General features: G+C 37.2%; 1 protein-coding gene across 2 annotated transcripts in view; it reads left to right on the top strand.

Annotated features, from left to right (window-relative positions):
• Positions 1–19788, top strand: part of LOC150078922 (uncharacterized protein KIAA1143 homolog) — a 147777-nt gene that overhangs the window by 66513 nt on the left and 61476 nt on the right. The window contains exon 3 of one of the 2 annotated variants that reach the window (XM_090382209.1): positions 3269–4620. The exons of the other annotated variant lie outside the window; for it this stretch is intronic. Coding sequence (XP_090238335.1) covers positions 3269–4561 — 1293 coding nt within the window. The 3' untranslated portion in view covers positions 4562–4620. Of the gene's footprint in view, positions 1–3268; positions 4621–19788 lie in introns of those variants that run through there. 2 annotated transcript variants of the gene reach the window in all.

Below are 19788 nucleotides of genomic sequence, written 5' to 3'. Positions count from 1 at the left end.
AAAAAAAAAAAAATAGAAAAGTTGTGCAGTTGGGCTGAGAGGTGGCAACTGAAGTTTAACATTGACAAATGTAAAGTACTGCATATGGGAAGCAGTAACCCCAGAGTAACGTATCACCTGTGGGTAATTGTACTGGCAGATATGAAGTTTTCCGAGCAGTCAATGATATACAGGAATTTTTGTCATGTATGTTGTATCATTGAAAAGACATTCCTGTATATCTTGTCAATGATGTATAGGAATTCTTCTAGCAGGGATAAGGAGGTGATTATCCCCTTATAAGGCAATGGTTAGGCCACACCTTGAGTACTGTATACAAGTCTGGAGGTCTCATTTTAAGAAGGATGTAGAGCTGTTGGAACGAGAATTGAGTAGGGCAACAAAATTAGTGAATGGAACAAAGGGTTGCTCTTACGAAGAAAGGCTTAATTTTTGCAAATTAAAGTGTCTGGAGACTAGGCACCTGTTAGGTGATCTGATTGAAGTGTATAAAGCCTTGAATGTTTTGAGCATGCTCAATGTGGATGGGATTCTTCCTCTTGCTCAGATTAAGAACCTGAGAAGGCACAGATTCAAATTGAGGAAAGATAGTTGTAGGATAGATGTGCGGAAGTTTGCCTTTAGCCAGCGGGTAGTTGATTGCTGGAACCAACTTCCATCTGTTATTGTAGGATTTGATGGCAAAACTAGAGAAACATTTGAAATGAGTGGATTGGGTGAAATGAGAAGGGTGTGTGTGTTTTTTTTTTTTTTTTTGGTGATGCTATATAAGCTTGCTTTCTTGCATCATGTGCCTCTGCTAATGCAAGTTGGTTTCATAACATCTGTGCTGCCATGCTAGTGCTTTCCCTCAGATCTCAGTGGAAGTCAATCAAGAGAGAATATGGGTACCCTTTTCTACGCACTGGACTCTGACCTCGCAGGCTTGTGTTAGAATATATGGAAACACGGGGTATATCCTTTTCTAAAGATGAAAATGAATGGGGAGAGATTGAGATTTTATTGCTGGTTTAAAATTGGAAAACTAGTTTCCCCACCCTCGGTGCTGGCTTAAAATTGGGAAACAAGTTCCCTCACCTTGGCACTGTTTTTAAATCAGAAAACAGTTTCAAATCAGCACCAAGGGGAGAAACTCGTTTGCTGATTTAAAATCAGCACTGAGAGGGGAACTTGTTTCCCAATTTTAAACCAGCACTAAGATGACATTAACTCTTTCTGCATTCCTTCACATATTCAGAATCTTTAGGAAAGGATACACCTTGTTTCCATATATTCTAAAGCAAACCTGCAGGCTTTTGTCAGTGGAAAGACTCCGTTCACCCTAGTGCAAACCACCAGTAATTAGCAGTTTGTCAGAGCAAATGGGAGGTGCTACACTTGTCATCATTGCTTGTTGCAAAGATCAACGGAAGGGGTACCCATTCGGAAATTACCTTATAACTCTTATATAACAGTTGTTAATAATTTAAATTTTAGCTTGCAGTCATATCTATATAGAGAAAGTGGTTTGATTGTTCTGGGTTTTTTTATTTATTTTTTTTTATTTTTTATTTATTGGTACCTTTTGGCTTGGTTTCAATAACTTAAAAGGTAGAAGGGGGAAAGGATATCTGTACAAGGTATGGCATTAAAAAGTTCCTGGACTGGTTCATAAAAAGAACACAAAGTGAAAGAGCTCAAAAGTGGTTTTATTTTTATTCAAAGTAATCACCGCATGATTAAATATGCACTTATTACACAGTACTAAAAGTTTCTGAAAAGAGTCAGTGAAGGCATCCAAAGAGATGATGTTCAGTTCAGTGGTTAGTTTTCTTTATGTCCTCAACATCTGAAATCTCATTTCTTTGAGAGCACTTTTCACCTTGGGAAAGAGGAAGTCTGCTGGTTCTATATCAGGAAAGTTGGGTGGATTGTTGATCTGTGCAGTGCCAGAACTGTTTTCAGAACAAGTGTAGAATGGGCAGGGCATTGTTGTGTAACAAGAACCTGCTGCTATTTCTCTCAAAATGGCAGTTCACCTGGGAAATGCACTTCAGTAGTATTTGAAGCACCTATACATAGAATGCAGCATTGACTATCACACCCTATTTGTCAAAAAACATGATTGGCATCATCTTGATCCTGAACTCCTGTAAACAAAATGTTTTGGGTCTTGATGATTTTGAAGTCCACTTCATCTCTGGGTTGTACTGAAACACCCAACACTCATCTCCAGTGACAATACTGTTGAGGAAATTAGGATTACCTTGAGTAGTCTGGATGAATTCTTTGTTTGATGACACTCTTCATTACTTCTGCTCATCTGTGAGGCTGTGCAGTACAAATTTTGCACAGACCTTCCTTTTCCCTAAACTCTTCCTTCAGAATTTGATGAAGGGTCCAACTCATCAGCCATAATTTTGAGGGTCAATTGATGTTCACTTACCACAATCTCCCAAACTTTTGTAAATCTGCCCTCATTTCAAGAAGTCATTTCATTGACAGACACCTGCTTCTTGGGTCATTGCAAATACCCAAGAAGCAGGTGCAAATATATTCACATCCCTCTTTGAACTGCTTATACCATACACACTGGTACAACTTAATGTTTCATCATGAACAGTTTTTAACATTTCATGTTTCTGTTACAAATTTTCCGCCGAGTGGGAAAAGTACCTACCCGGCACCCCAAAGGTCGCGGGTTCGATTCCCGCCTCGGGCTTGGATCAAAGTACTGCAAAAACCTTGGGAGGTGCATTATGGCCACAGAAGCTGATGCACCAACAACTACCAAATCAAAAAAAAAAAAAGTTACAAATTTTCCCATTTTAAAGCAAATTTTGATATTTATTTGTTGCTCCATTGCAAAATCATGACATTGAACACTAATGATACTGGTTGTTACTTATAACCTGTCAGCTTACTGGACAATCACTTTTTACCACCATCTCTTGGAGGATATTTAAACTATAACACACTTATGTTTATTTTCAAACTCATCAAACATGACCACAACAGCACCGGTCCAGGAACTTTATTGACGTGTGTGTGTGTGTGTGTGCATACTATACCTCCACAGTTGGGACCAGAAAAAATCTTCATAATTTTCCAGTTGTCATTTGAATATATTAAATTAATTGGAAAAAAGTAATTGTTAATATTTAGATCTTGTAAATTTAGTGAAACTTAGTTTTTCTGAAAAATTAATACAACTTTTGTTTTCAAATTTCTTTTTTAATTCTTGGGCTTTTACATTGATTTTTTTTCCTAATCTCAAGAAATCTTTTAGAATTTCCTGACAGAAGGTGACACAGTGGTTGCAGAGATCGATGTTTACCTATCCAAGACTCTTGCAGAACACCTCTATCTTTTCCAGTATCCTGTTCGACCTGCTTCTATGACCTATGATGATATAGAATATCTGGGTGCCAGGGTGAAGCCAAGACAGAAAAAGGTGGAACTTGAGTTACCCATTGATGTCCACAATCCTAATTATGATCGTGGTAAAGGTGAACAGTTTGGATTTAATGTTGATGGGAAAAATGTGACTGAGAATAGCACAAATTACTTTTCAAGTAATATGATGGACAAACAAGTTTTGCTCTCTTCTTCTGCAACTGCTGATACATCAAGATATGCTGTAGGATTATTGAAACCTGATGCATTACATCTTACACCATTACATTCTATAATTCAGTTGTATCCAAGTTTTGCTTATTTGGATCGTTCCGACAGTAAAGCAATGATGGAAAACCAGCATGATGCAGGTGAAGAGGGACTTTCTGATGATGAGAGTGAAGCTAAGAAAGTAATGGTAAAATTTGTAGGTCCAAATAAAACTCGTTCCTTTGCACAATCTCAACAGCAAACAATGAGAGAGCCTTGGGTAAATGTCAGCTATCACCATATGTTAAGTGAGGAATCAGTCCTACAGAAAGATAAATTAATTTGTGATAACATGGACCAAAAAGCTGATTTTCTTCTGACCCCTAAAAATTATCTAATGTTACTTGCACCAGACTGCCTTCGCTCAAAGCAAGTTGACAATTCAAATGAGTTGGTGAGTGTGTATACTATTAGGAATTTATCAGTTACCGATCAAATCCAAAAACTGATTGTTAGTGCGCAAGTGCTACAGTTCAAACATATTATGATGCTGTTACCTAAGAACTGTAATTCCGAAAGTGCCTTGAGGTCCGTGCAGCAAGTTGCAATAATGGTTCAGGGTTGTTGGGTTGTGAAAAGTGAATTTCTTTATCCCAAAGGTGGTTATAGTCAGTTTACTGGGGTACGGGCAGAAATAATTTCTCAGGCCAGAGACTATATTCTGTGGCATTTTACTCGTGATAGAATTCTTGTACGGAAGGATATTATTCCCATAGTGAAAGTTCCAGATGAAGATTTAAATAGTATTCTAAGCAAACTGTCAAAACACCATCCATCAAAGGGATGGGAATTTATTTATCCTTATGATCAAGATTTTGTTATAAAATATCCTGATGTAGCTCAGAGACAAAATAAACTATGGGAAATTCGCTATCAGCAGCTATCTCGAAGTTACAGATGTTCAGTAATGAAATGACAGAAGGTTGGGATTAGATCAAGAAAGGTTAATTTGAAATAAGGTGATATGCTGTTGCAAAACAGACAGTTCCTACTGACAATATGAGATAAACGAATTTATATTTATTAAGGAAAATTCATTTCCTAATTAAATATTTGTTGTAAATACAGTAGCTTTATGAGATTTAAATCAAATCATGAAATTTGATTTATACTGGATCTTAATGATCTTCAATGTTGTAATTTTCTTGTAAATAAAAAAAAAAAAAATAAATAAAAAATAATGCTAATCTGGAAATGTCAAGTATAAGTTTTAATACTATCCAATTTAGGTCATTGTTACTTTTTTAAATAGTACTGTATGTTTAAAATGAATTTTTAATTTCATAACTAGTCTGAATTCTAGTAATTCATACACCAAACAGGAACCCATGATTCTCATGTTTTCTGCTCATTATCAGTCACCACTGTGCTTACCTTATATGAAAGCCAGCCTACGAACATTTGGCAGTTTATAGACCAAAATTACTTGCAGAATACTGTACGTTGGATATTTTTAATGCTTAGCAGTAGTTGATATCAGAAATGTTAACAACTCACAAAACTTAAGTTCATCAGGCTAATCATTGCTAGAAAATTCTGAAATAACATGACTTAAGCAGTCTAGCCAATTTATAATTATGATTATAGACCTTTTCCAAATAGCACAAATGAGGTATGATCAGAAAGTTTGGGCTGACTGTATCTTGAAATTGTTTGCAACATTGTTAAAATAAGTTGCAACATGTTCTTGACTTATCTAGAATAGTAATGCATGAATCATTCATTTATCTGCAGTCAATCTAAATTATCACATGTTAGTTAGGTATTTTATGTATTTCATTCCATTGAGTGATTTTACTAAGCAGTGAACTTGCATCAAATTTTGTTTAAAATTGGAGAAAAGTGCCACAGAAACCCATGAGCTGTTAAAAACTGCTTTCAGAGAAGATGTCATGTTTGAAGACTTCAGTGGTTCACAATGTTTGAAGGGGGCCACTTGCCCATTGAAGATGATGCTTTCTTTGTTCACCCTCCAACTTCAAAAACCAATGATTTGATTGTTTGTGATCTGATTAAGAGTGATTAACTTTTAGCTATCCATGAAGTTGCTAGTGAAATTTATTTCTTATGAACATGTCAGTCATTTTAACACGATTTGGGAAAATGACATGTTTCAGTCCCAAGTTTATGCATTGCAGATCAGCTAGTCCTTACATTTGGGATCTTTGTCTTTTCTTCCATCATTACTGACGACAAATCATAGGTGTATGACTGACTTGGAAACAAAGGCCCATTCCTTTCAGTCAAAAGGATTACCTGCTCCAAGGCCCCCCCAAACAAAAGACAATCTCAGTCAAATGTGAAGATCATGCTTGTTCTATTTTTTTGACTCTGATGGCATTATTCATTATTAATTTTTCCTGCATGGTTAAACAGGAATACTACAAAACGGTTCTGTGGTGATTGTACAGTACTGTTCAGAGAGCACGGTCGAAAAAGTGGGGTTCAGGAAAGTGTGTGCTACATATATTATGACAGTGCCCTTGTACATTCAGTGCTTTCCATTGAAGAATTCCTTGCAAAGCACTCCATCACTGTTTTCTATTTAAATTTTTTGTTTATACTCTGGGACAGCTGCATAAGGTTAGAGGAGTTCACAAGATAGAATTCAAGAGCATCATTATATTTAGTAGTCACTAGGGTTTGAACCATAGTCATTTAAATGCATGTACTTGTGCTTGATCACTTGCTGTAGTAGCCTGTGTGGTTTCCCATCTGCTGTACTTAACCAATTTAGTTCCCTCTGATTCCCCTTCCCAAAGCTTTAAAGTCCCTTTGAGAGGTCACTGATTTGTAATGATTGAGGAAATTATTCATCACACAACACAGGAACTATCAATTTTATTGTTTTATCAATTTTAATTTTATCTCAAAATAAGCCTATGAGAAATGCTTCCAGAAATTGAAGCATTGGAATTGGTATTAAGTGCCTAGGAGTTCCATTCAATAATAGCCAGTAAGTTTAATTTCCCAAATATTTCAGTCTGTGAACTTTTTGATCACACCTTGTATGTTACCAATACAAACAAAACAGGAAGAATGATATTTACATAAACTAAAATCATTTTAAAAATGAAACCATAATGTTGTTAAATGCACAGAAAGAACTTTAAATTTTTAAAAATAAACTAAGTTTGCTGTGCGCTTATGAAGCTTATCTCATGTCTGGGTTTGCATACAAAGGAGTATGTCACCTAGTCAGTCTTTTCCAAACTGCTTCAATTATTTTGTTAGTATTTTTTTCTTTTTATATTTTTAGCATTTTAACTTTTGACATTTTTGACTTATTTCATCCTTGAGCCAGTGCCCAAGTGACGAATGTTGCAAACAATGTAGCAGAAAGATGATTACATTATAAGTGAAAAGTGCTAGTTTAGTGAGAATAGATTGTCAAAGTAATTATGGTGGTTATAGTTATATTTATAATGAACACATACTTTACATTGATTGGTAATTGATTAAATATGCTACAGAGTGATTCAAAATTTGTGCAACCCAAAATTTTGATTTACTGATATTTGGGTTCCCCAGATTTTGAATTACTGCTTTCGTAATGATATCTAAATAAGAGTTTTTTTTATATTGGACCATTGGGCAGAAATAGCTCTGCATACATCAGTGTTTTATTGGAAAATTGGTTTAATTTACAGCACATTTTTCAGGAATGTAACCAGTTTTCAATTTTTATGCAAGATACCATTATATTTATATATACTTATTCCTGTAAAGTGAAAGTTCATAAATCAGGTGCAATCTTCACATAGATATAATGGTATAATGACATAGTATAACCATAAGATTTATATATATATCCTAACAACAAAACTTAATTTTTTCAACAATGAAATTTTAATATAATATATTTATTGCAGTATACAGTAGCGATGTATTGTATTTGAGGTTATACTTTTTGAGTTAATGAAGTGTGGGTACACAAGCATTTTTACTTTAAAAAAAGAAAAAATCACTACAGTTCATTATACCACAATGGCTTTGGAATTGTCTGTAGTGGTAATTATAACTACATAATTTAAATAGAAATCAATCACAGAATAACACTTCCCCATTTGCTGCTTACAATTGGTTAACCCTGCTGCTTCTCTAGGAGTAGGGGAGGAGTAAACCAGTTAATCTCATACAATTCCAAATTGCAATGTGACTAACCAAACAAACTTTTCACACTTTATTTATCACTGAAAACACAAAGAAACTTTTTCCCAGGTAATAAATTAAGCTGTTCTAAAGAGAAATCACTTTTATGTAACCAGAGATACTGTTGGTAATTTACGCTTTTATGATGTGTGCGCTTGATAGTATACTTTAAATGCTGTCCTTTGTTTAAATGCACGTACAGTTATATGCTTAATTGTTAATTACGATAGATATAGCAATAAAAGCTGAAAATATTTCATTCTTTTTCATTTTACTTTTAAAAGATCATGCTTTATGAAGTCTCAGAAAAGTTTGCAAGATTGTGAAATACAAGTTCATGAATTGTAGTAGTAGTAGTAGTAGTAGTGACAAATGACTTGCTTTTTTGAATGAAAGCAAGCTTACATAGCATCAGCAAAAAAAAAAAAAAAAAAAAAACACCTTGCACAGTTCAACCATCCATACCCTCCAAGAATTTGTATAGTTCTTCCTTGAATTTATTCAACCCACCCACTTCTGTCTGACCAATTTGATTGGATACTGTGACATGGTCACAAAGGAACTGAATGCAAAAAAATAAGGCCCTTGGTGCCAAGTGTATTTTGAGGCCAATATTCTTGTGATTCATAAACTGCTCTTGATAAGCGATTGAAATTATATTTTAAGTTTCTGCATTTTTATTCAAGTCTTACTTTAAAAATGGTTCTATACTTGAAAAGCCACAAGTTAGAACACAGAAAGGAAATATACCTTTCTTTACTTTTTCCTATATTTCTATTTTTACTAATTAACTAACACTTCAACCGCTTGGCCTCCGAGCAGCACTGCTCCTGCCTCCCCATGGTGGGGTCGGTAATCTGTGGGAAAATTTATCCTCCAGGGCTAAAAGGAGTAACCATGGATATAAATGACTATCCAACTCAAGGCCAGACAAACCCAGTGATGATGACTTGAACCAACTGGAAAGGTTCCAAAGAGAAGTGCAGTGCAGTGAGATGCCAAACTGTCTGGTGATACTCTTTCCAACCAGCCTGTCAGCAAGTTATCACCATTTGTTATCCAAAGATATTTGGAATCCATTGCTGGAACACCAAAAATGGTTAAACGATTGAAATCCGGAGACCTGATTGAAACAGCTACTTCAAAACATTGAGCGGCTGCTCAAAACAACAACAACATTTGCTGGGCTACCTGTATCTATCACTACCCACAATATGTTAAATTCATCCAAAGGTGTTATCACAGAGTGGGAACTGATTATAGTAACCAAAAAGTAATTAGTGCAAAACATATAATGACCAAAAAAGATGGAAATCTTATTCCAACTGAATCCATAATTCTAACCTTCAGCATCCCAGATTTGCCATCCTCAGTAAAAGCTGGCTATTTAAACTGCTGAATTTGGCCTTATATCCCTAATCCCATCCAGTGTTTTAAATGCCAAAATTATGGACACTCCCAACAAGCAGGTAGAGGTGATGTCATTTGTCCAATTTGTAGTTCCAAGGAGCGTACACAAGCAGACTGTTCAGCCTCAAGTCCCACTTTCCCCAACTGCAAAGAAAGTCACCTAGCCTTTTCCAAAACTTGAAATGTGGAAAATAGAGAAGAAAATCCTGAAATAAAATCCAGAAGAAAATATAAAATAGAACACAAAGTCACATACCCTGGGGCATGCAGACAGATTATGTTGATCATGCCCGGTCATTCATATGCTTCTCACACTAGAAGCGTTCATTCAACAGCAGCTCAAACAGATGTATCAATACCTCCCAGCACATCTCTAGCTAACTGGGTTAAAAATACATTATCAAACACTGGAAAAGATGCACATCAAGCTAAAACCAGTGAAACGACCAACACTCCAATCAGTATCCAAACTGATACTCGGACCATCCCACATGACAAATAAAAATTAAAGACAAGAAACCCGAATCGTCCATCAATAGTGTGGGAGTAGGTGTACACTCAGATCATGAGCAACCCATACTAGAACTTCATGCAAATGACACTATGGATATTGGACATCCTACCTTCCCAAAAAAAGACTGAAAAAAAAAAAAAAAAAATGGTCCTCGAACAAAAATAAGTCAAATGAATCATCCTCAGCAAAACCTAAATGAACCAGAGCATCTTACAATGGAATTGCAGAGGTTTCCTTTGCAACACTGATGATATAAAATACCTAATTAATCGATATTCTCCAGTTGCTCTTTGTTTACAGGAAACTTACCTAACCTCACAAATTTCTCCTTCGATAAAGAACTATTGCCTTTATGAAAGAGATTGAAATACAGCTAATGCTGTTCATGGTGGTGTGGCAGTCCTAGTAAATTCGAAGATATTAACTAAACATATCCCACTTCAAACTGAAATAGAAGCTGTTGCTGTTCATATAACTCCCCGTAGTGCGATAACACTTGTCTCAATCTACCTACCGCCAAACTGTACTTACTCTTTAAAAGAACTTGAACACCTCTTTATACAGATACCTCTATTAGGGGGACTTTAATGGGCACCACCCCTTATGGGGCTCTCCTAGATTAGATAGATGGGGTCAACTAATTGAAAGCTTTTTAGAGGCACTAAATCTGACTATACTCAATACTGGTGCACTGACACATGTACTGCTCTCAACAGGACAACACCTCAGCAATAGATCTCTCAATTTGTTCACCAGTATAGGTCCTGACCATAGTGGTATGTAATAAATGACCCCATGGGCTCCTTCAACTTAACCCTATAGAAAATGGAAATTTGTCCAAGCAGACTGGGCAAAATTTCAGTCATAAATCACCCTTGATGAGAAAAAAAAATCCACCTCCAGCATATTGATAATGTGACCAATTATATCATGTTGCATCGTCTAAATGTGGCTAAAGATACAATACCACTATCAAATTCCCTGGGCCGAAAACATAATTACTGGTGGAATGAGGAATGCACCAAAGCAAAGAGAGCAAAAAATAAAGCCTGGAACTGATTTCGGCAATGTACGAGCACAGCCGATCTCGTTAATTATAAGAAATTAAGGGCAAAGTCATGTTTTATACAAACGCAAGCCAAGAAAGAATTCTGGACCCATTTTGCATCCAGTTTTCACAGAAACACTGATCCCAAAATAATATGGAAAAAAATTAGACAACTGTCTGGTAAGTTTCCTATCATACCTTCTCCAATCCTCTCCTGGAATGGGCAAGATTCATCTAATCCCTTAGATATAGCTAATGCTTTGGGCAATACTTTTGCTGAAATTTCAGCAGCATCAGCTTATACTACCTCATTCCAATGAATTAAAAACACTAAAGAAAAGCATGCTATTAATTTCCAAACTGCCTACCTTCTCCCATATAACAAACCTTTGCAATATTCTGAACTTTTGCATGCCATTAGAACAGCCCGCCATGGTGCTGCCGGGCCGGATGGGATTTATTATATCATGCTACAACATCTTGATGACAAAGCTTTGCACCACCTCCTTGTCTTTTACAATTTTATATTTTTAGAAAATGTTTTTCCAGGTTCTTTGGCATCACTCTACAGTTTTGGCATTCCTGTAGCCTGGAAAAGATCCATCCAACCCCCATATCTCTGTCAAGCTGCTTCAGCAGAATCCTTGAGAAAATTATCCACAGTAGACTTGTCTGGATCATTGAGTTGGAGTAGCTAATGAGCCATAGTCAATATGGCTTTTGTCAAAATAGGTCATACTTGGATCTTATGGTCAAGGCTGAACTTGCCACTCATGCTTTTGTCAAACATGAACATCTAGTAATGGTTTCAATAGATATAGAGAAGGCTTTTGATACAACCTGGTGGCACGGTATACTTAGTGATCTTTACTCTCTTGGACTACGGGGCAACCTTCCTATATTTCTTCAGAACTTTCTACATACTAGATAATGTTCAATACCAACATACCCTTTCCGCAACCTTCATTCAGGAAGGTGTTCCACAGGGATCAGTATGGTAAAGCCCTGCTATTTGCGGTCGCTGATTTAATATAAAATGAAACCTAAAAAAATGTGAATTTTAAAGCGCCGTGAACATTTTCTGCCATAAAAAAACATGGGTGTGGCTAAAATCATCTTTCCCGGTCAAAACAGCACTCAGTAGGAGAGGGGTGACAAAATCGCGAGCGTGGATGTTCCCCGCTAATCCTTGTTCAGGAAGTGTTATGTGCTTGTCATGGACGATTTCGTTGTTTGCTTTTAATTGATATGCATATAAATTTATATATTGATATACTTACAAAAGTGAAAAGGCTACCGTTTTGCAGTGTGTTAACATAAACAGACTTTTTCGAGTGTGTTAACAGTTAAAGGAAAGTGACTGTATTGTGGACAAGTTCTTTTCTAACCCCTACAAAAATTTGGCTATGAATAACAAGGGAATTGTGAAAAGATCAAAGAAGGTGTTGACATTAGCAGGTAAAATTTAGTTATCAGACAAAATGTCTTGTCAGTGGCAAAACATTATAAAATCAGTGAGTCAATGGTACGATCAATCAAGAAATCGGAAGAAAAAAATCTGCCATAGTGTCCGTGAAAATGCGCTAATTGCTTCAAAAATTTGCTCTGTAACTCGTGATGTTAAATTAGAAAAAATGGAAAAGGCTTTAAATCTGTGGATAGAAGACCGAATTCAAAATAAAATTCTGTTAATTTCACTCGTCATTCATGAAAAGGCAAAATACCTTTATCAACACTTTAGCGAAACTGGCGATAGCACGGGCGGGATAAGTTTTTTAGCTAGCAAAGGCACTGGTTTGAAAGATTTGCTTGAAATTTCTAATAAATATTACATTTAATATTAAATTGCTTCTTATTTTCATTTCGATGCCTTATGCTTGTATTTCACTATGTACATAGTCATATTATGAAGGTACATATAGTACATACATATACAAAATTTTAGACTAGTTTTTCTTATATATTTCATACTTTGGAATGGAACCCTTTTATTACTGTGGGAGCCATAACTCAGTGTTCGCGTTTTCAGTATTCACGGCATTTCTCAGGAACGTAACCCCCGCGAATTGTGGAGGTTTACTGTATATTGAGTGCTCTTTTTGCTCTTATAATAGATTCTATCACTAAACAGCTTCCAAATACAGTTGAGACTTACCTTTATGATGACCTTTCCATCTGTCATTCTCAAAACATGAGATCTATTGAAAGACAGCATCAGATATCACTTAATAAAATGCAACAATGGGTGAGCCTCAATGGCTGTCAACTCTCGCAGCAGAAAACAGTTGCTATCCATTTTTGCAGACAACACAAAGTTCATCCAGATCCTGAACTTCAAATTTCTAACTTCTCCGTCCTGGTCACCAGTAACGTCAGATTTCTAGGATTAACCCTCGACAATAAGTTAAATTTCCTAAATCATATTAAAAATGTACGGACTTCCTGTCTGTAAAAGTTAAACATACTCAGAGAGTTATCTGCCCAAATGTGGGGTGCAGATCGTACCTCCCTGCTTTGGTTACACAGGACATTAATCAGATCCTGTCTCGATTATGGTACTCCCATCTATGATTCTGTCAGAAAGAGTGCATTATGCTGGCTTGATCCCGTTCAACACAGTGCTTTGAGAATTGCAATTGGTGCATTCAGAATGTTGCCAGCACATAGTCTCTACCTTGATGCCCATGAGCTCCACTGACTTTACACAGGGAAAACACTGTTACTGAAGTATGCTGTCAAGATACAAAGTTGTGCCTCTCATTCCATTCAGTCATACCTTTTCAATCCATTATTAGAAAACCTATACAGAAACAAACCTAGCATAGTAAAACAGCTGGTTTTTGCCTTCTTGAACTGTCACAGGTTTGGAATGTTTCCATCCATTCCGTACAACAGGTAGCAACTTATACTCAACCACCATGGACTCCTCCTCTTGTGACACTTACCTCTGTCAATGGAGAAAGAATATATTGCAAGCATCAAATGTCAAACAACTTCATGCAGTTCACACTCAAAGATTTTTCCCCAATTTATACAGATGGCTCTAAATCAAATTCAAATGTTGGAGCAGCTGCATTGTTCTCAAATACCATTATTTCAGCAACCCTTCCATCTGAATTCAGTATCTTCTCAGCTGAATTATATACAATCAAACTAGCTTTAGAAAATCTCTATTCTGACTGTTCCTTAAAATCTGTTATTTACACCAATTCCCTCAGCTCAATCATGGCATTATGTAATTCCTCAGATAAAGTTCACCCCGTTCTAGATGAAATCAGAAGCTTATTACTACAAATTAAAGAACACCAACTAGTCACTTTTTGTTGGATAAAGCTGCAAAAAATCCAACTACTTTAGATTTGACCAATATCCCTGTTCCAGTATATCAGATTATGCACTATGTAATTACGTAATGTCCATACATCAAGACGAGAAATAGTAGTCCTTTCAAAGGCAAGAATAGGTCATACCCATCTGAACCACCTTCATTTACACACAGGAGTGATCCACCACAGTATACACATTGTTCTAACAATTTGACTGTTAAACATATTCTCATTGACTGCCTCTACTATAAACAAGGCAGAACTTCAACCTTGATCTCGCTGGTTAATCTTCGTAAGCCAATAACTCTTGAAAATCTCATTGGTAAATATTCAGGCAAATATTTCTGAATTTTTTAACTTCCTCAGGCAAACTGGGCTTTTTAATAATTTTTGATTTCAGAATTTCTTCTGATTTTACGGAAATCTCTCATTAGCATTAGCATTAGTAGAGGCATTTGATGCAAGAAAGCAAGCTTATGCAGCATCAGCCAAAAAAAAAAAAAAAAAACCACTTCCACTTCACCCCTCTGTTCGTTCAAAATACCTGTCCAGCTGAGCCTTAAACTTATTTAGGCTATCAACCTCCACCACAAGGGCTGGAAGTCTGTTCCACCAACCAACCACCCGCTGGCTAAAGGCAAATTTCCGCACGTCTATCCTACATCTGTCTTTCCTCAATTTGAATTTATGCCCTCTCAGGTGATTTTTCTGAGCTAGAGGAAGAATCCCATCAGCATTGAGCATGCTTAAACCATTCAAGGCTTTATACACCTCTATCAGATCACCTCGCTGGTGCCTAGTCTCCAGACACTGTAATTTGCAAAACTTAAGCCTTTCTTCGTAAGAGCACCCCTTTGTTCCATTCACTAATCTTGTTGCCCTTCTCTGTACTCGTTCCAGCAGCTCTACATCCTTCTTGAAATGAGGCCTCCAGACCTGTATACAGTACTCTAGGTGTGGCCTGACCATCGCCTTATACAATGGAATAATCACCTCCTTATCCCTGCTGGAAAAATTCCTGTATATCATTGACAATACTCCATGAGCTACTCTTGCAGCTCGTCTGCACCGCTCAGAGAACTTCATATCTGCCTGCACAACCACCCCCAAGTCCCTTTCATTCTCTACCACTGTCAGTGTAGTACCACAGAGTTGATACGTTGCTCTGGGGTTGCTGTTTCCCATGTGTAGTACTTTACATTTATCAATGTTAAACTTCATTTGCCACCTCTCAGCCCATCTGCTCAACCTTTCCAGATCCTGTTGCAGCAGCATAGTGTCAGTAGTGTCCTTGACAACCCTGCCAACCTTTGTATCGTCTGCAAACTTGGACATTAAGCCCGATATACCATCATCAATATCATTTATAAATACAGAAAACAATAATGGACCCAACACTGAGCCCTGAGGGACTCCACTAATAACATCAGTCCACGATGAGCAGTGTCCATTGATTACCACTCTCTGTCTTCTCCCCCTCAACCACCCCTTTATCCATAGCAGCAATTTGCCTCCAATGTCACACTGCTCCAATTTGTGTAGCAGTCTTCCATGTGCAACAGTATCAAAAGCCTTTCTAAGATCCAAGTATATAATATCAAAGTTATTCCCTGCATCCAGTTCTTTTGTGACTGCATCATAGTATCCAATCAAGTTGGTCAGGCAAGACTTCCCCTTAACAAAACCATGCTGTGTCTGAGCTATAACTGAAGTCTTGTCTAAATGATCCTGCAGTGCTTCTTTAACCAGTGCCTCCATTAATTTTCCTGGAACAGAAGTTAAGCTCACAGGTCTATAATTACTTGTGTCAGCCTTTGATCCTCCTTTGTGAATTGGGGTCACATTTGCACATTTCCAGTCTATGGGTACCTCCCCTGAGTCCAAGGAAGCTCTCATAATTATGGCTAAGGGTTTGCTTACTTCCTTTGCTGCCTCCTTTAATATAACTGGATGGATCCCATCCACCCCGGGTGCCTTTCTTGTGTTTATCTTCAACAGTTTCTCCTCCACTTTACTCCCAGTTATTTCAAGATTCTGTAGCTTACTGCTAGAGTTGAATACACCTCTGGCATTCCCCTCGCTGAATAACTCCTCATGTGTGAATGTCGATGCAAAATATTAATTTAGTTTGTTAGCTACCTGAGCAGGATCATCAACAGTTGACCCATCAATATCAAGTGGACCAATCTGATTCATCCCCTTCCTTCTAGAGTTTACATAAGTAAAGAACTCTTTGCTGTTTTTCTTTGCATCCCTTGCCAAGGATTTCTCGTAATCTGCCTTCGCCTGCCTAACCTCCTTTGTAACTTGGTTGCATATCAACTTGTATCTATCATAGGCTTCTGTGTCATGTGTAATTTGTATGTATCCCATGCATTTTTCTTCTCTGCCATATGCCTCATTAGTTCATCTGACATCCATTTTGGCCTAAACCTTGAACAATATTTCTTAGTTGGTATGTGAAGCCTAGTAGCTTCCAAGATAAGTTCTTTGAATGCTTCCCATTTTGAATTTGCTGTTGGTAACATCATCAGTTGGTCCCACTGTATAGAATTTAAATACTGTCTCAGTCCATCGTAGTCGCCTTTACGGAAGCAATAACCCTTCCCTTCCCTTTACCCCTAATGGTAGTTACCTCTTTGAGTAAATCCCACTTCAGCACACTGTGATCACTGTCATCTCTTAATATAAGTGAATAGGCACATTATAGTCATAGCAGCTTATGTGCCATTAAACCTCCATAACAACAGCAAAAAATAATTTTGATATCATATACTTGGATTTCAGGAAAGCTTTTGATAATGTTGGACTTGGAAGACTGCTGTACAAATTGGAGTGGTATGGCATTAAGGGCAAGTTGCTACAATGGATAAAGGGATGGTTGGGTGGGAGACAGCAGAGTGGTAATCAATGGATACTGCTCTTTGTGGACTAATGTTATTTGTGGAGTTCCCCATTGTTGTTTTGTATATTCATCAATGATATTGATGAAGGTATATCAAGCTTAATGTCCAAGTTTGCAGATGATACAAAGGATGGCAGGGTTGTTAACGACAGTAAAGACAGTATGCTACTGCAACAGGATCTAGATAAGTTGGGCAAATGGGCTGAGAAGTGGCAACTGAAGTTTAACATTGACAAATGCAAAGTGCTACATATGGGTAGCAGTAACGTGAGAGAAATATACCAACTGTGTGGTACTACACTCAGGGAAGTGGAGAATGAAAAAGACTTGGGGTAAATGTGCAGTCAGATATGAAGTTTGCTGAACAGTGCAGATGGGCTGCCAGGTCAGGTCATGGAGTCTTGTCACTGATATATAGGAATTTGCCAGCAGGGACAAGGAGGTGATTATCCTGTTGTACAAGGCAATGGTCACGTCACACCTTGAGTACTGTGTACAGGTCTGGAGGCTTCATTTTAGGAAGGGTGTAGAGTTGCCAGAACGAGTACAAAGAAAGGCAACAAGATTGGTGAAGGGAACAAAGGAGTGTTTTTATCAAGAAAGGCTTAAGTTCTGCAAATTGCAGCGCCTGGAGACTAGGCACTTGCGAGGTGATCTGATTGAGGTGTATAAGGCCTTGAATGGGTTGAGCAAGTTCGATGCTGATGGGATTCTTCCTCTTTCGCAGATTACGAACCTGAGGGGGCATAGATTCAAATTGAGAGATGTGTGGAAATTTGCATTTAGCCAGTAGGATTGCTGGAACAGACTTCCATCTCTTGTGGAAGTTGATAGTTTGAATAAATTTAAGGCTGAGGTAAACAGGCATTTGGAGTGAATGGATGGGTGAAATGGGATTTTTTTTTTTTTGGCTGATGCTGCATAAGCTTGCTTTCTTGCATCATATGCCTCAACTAATGTTAATTTTTATCACTTCCACAACAACAGATGGAAGCCTGTTCCAACAAGCAACTTGAATTTATGCCCCCCTCATGTCTACAGTACTCAGGGTGCAGTCTTACTGTAACCTTACACAGTGGTATTATCACTTCCTTATACCTGCTAGCAAAGTGTCTCTATATCATTTACAAAATCCTGTGAGCTGTCCTGGCAGCATGTGTGCACTTCTCAGAGAATTTCATATCTGACTACACAATTACCCCCTGGTCTTTTTCATTCTCCATTACCATGCCAGTAGTACCACGGTTGATAAGTTATTCTGGAGCTACTGCTACCCATATGCACTACCTTGCATTTGTTAACATTAAACATCAACTTCCATTTCTCAGCCCACAACGTAATTTTCCTAGATCTTGTTGCAGTAGCTCAAAACACCCTGCCAACCTTTGAATCATCTGAAAATGTAGACATTAACTTGATATACATTCATCAATATCATTGATAAATATTGAAAACAAGGCCCAGCCCTGAACCCTGGGGAACTCCACTAATAACATTAGTCCATGAAGTGCAGTGCCCATTTATAACTACTGTCTTCTTCCACTTAACCATCCTTTATCCATAGCAGTAACTTGCCTTTAATGCCACTTTGCTCCAGTTTCTATAGCAGTTTTTTTATGTGCAACAGTATCAAAAGCCTTCCTGAAATCCAAGTATATGGTGTCAAAATTATTTTTTGCATTCAGTTCCTTGGCCATTGCATCAATAGTAACCTATCCGATTGGTTAGACAAGACAGCCCCTTAACAAGCCCATGCTGTGATTGCAGTATAATTGCATGCCTGTCCAGATGGTTCTGGCTTACTTCTTTAATCAGTGATTCCATTATTTTCATAAACTGAGCTTCATCTTTATATATCATAAAATTGTAGTTTAGCACATTAGTTGTGGCAAAACTCAGTTACTTGTTTGGGGTTATTCCTGTGCATTGGAGACTTAAATTTTTAATAGCAAAATTTGTAAGTTATTATAAGTTACAGATGGGTGAATTTTGCCTTAGGGTTTTTCATCTGGGATGGCACTCAAAGTAATTTCACCACAGGATTACATTGGTCATCTATTCTGTAGGCATTATCTTCATAACCAAACGTTTAGTATCTCTTAACTGATTTAGATATACTTTGACATAGCCTCTATATTTATGCACAGTATATTGTATTGCTTAGTATATAAAATTGTCCTAAAATTATGTACTGTGAAAAATATGTTAGAATATGCCAAGTTCATTGAGTTTGTTATAAGATGCAGTTAATTAAAAACAGATTTCCTGTTTATACCCTGGGACAGGGTCAGAGGAGTATACAATATAAGGATACAAATTAAAGATATTAGTATCTTATTATTATTATTAGTATTGGCAGATAATGCAATTATTAGTATTATTATGACAGCACGATGAAACAAATGGCCCTCAGTCCCCAGTGGCTTTCACTCCCCATCTTACGGCAGCGAGAGGATCAGAGTGGAAGCAGAGGAAGCTAAGAATCTCTGAGTATGACCAGGCTGCCATGCATGGAAACTGAACTTGGCCTGTTACAACGTAAGATCACTCATCAGTGAAGACAGGATATTACAGCTGGAAAAGGAATTAGAAAATGTGAATTGGAATGTCATTGGTTTGGCTGAAACAAGATGAAATGAATCACTTATAAGTTTATCAAGTGGAAATCTGCTGTACACCAATGGAAACAGTGAAAGGAGCGAAGGTGGAGTTGGCTTTCTGGTCCATAAAGATATAAAAAAAACAACATTATGGAATTCAAAAGTACATCACCAAGGGTGGCAAGACT

Source organism: Mastigoproctus giganteus, chromosome 10 (genome assembly GCF_048544385.1).
Source record: "Mastigoproctus giganteus isolate SK-2022 chromosome 10, ASM4854438v1, whole genome shotgun sequence".
Taxonomy (NCBI): domain Eukaryota; kingdom Metazoa; phylum Arthropoda; class Arachnida; order Uropygi; family Thelyphonidae; genus Mastigoproctus; species Mastigoproctus giganteus.
Note: the sequence above shows the minus strand (reverse complement) of the source record. Positions and strands in the feature narration are given on the sequence as shown.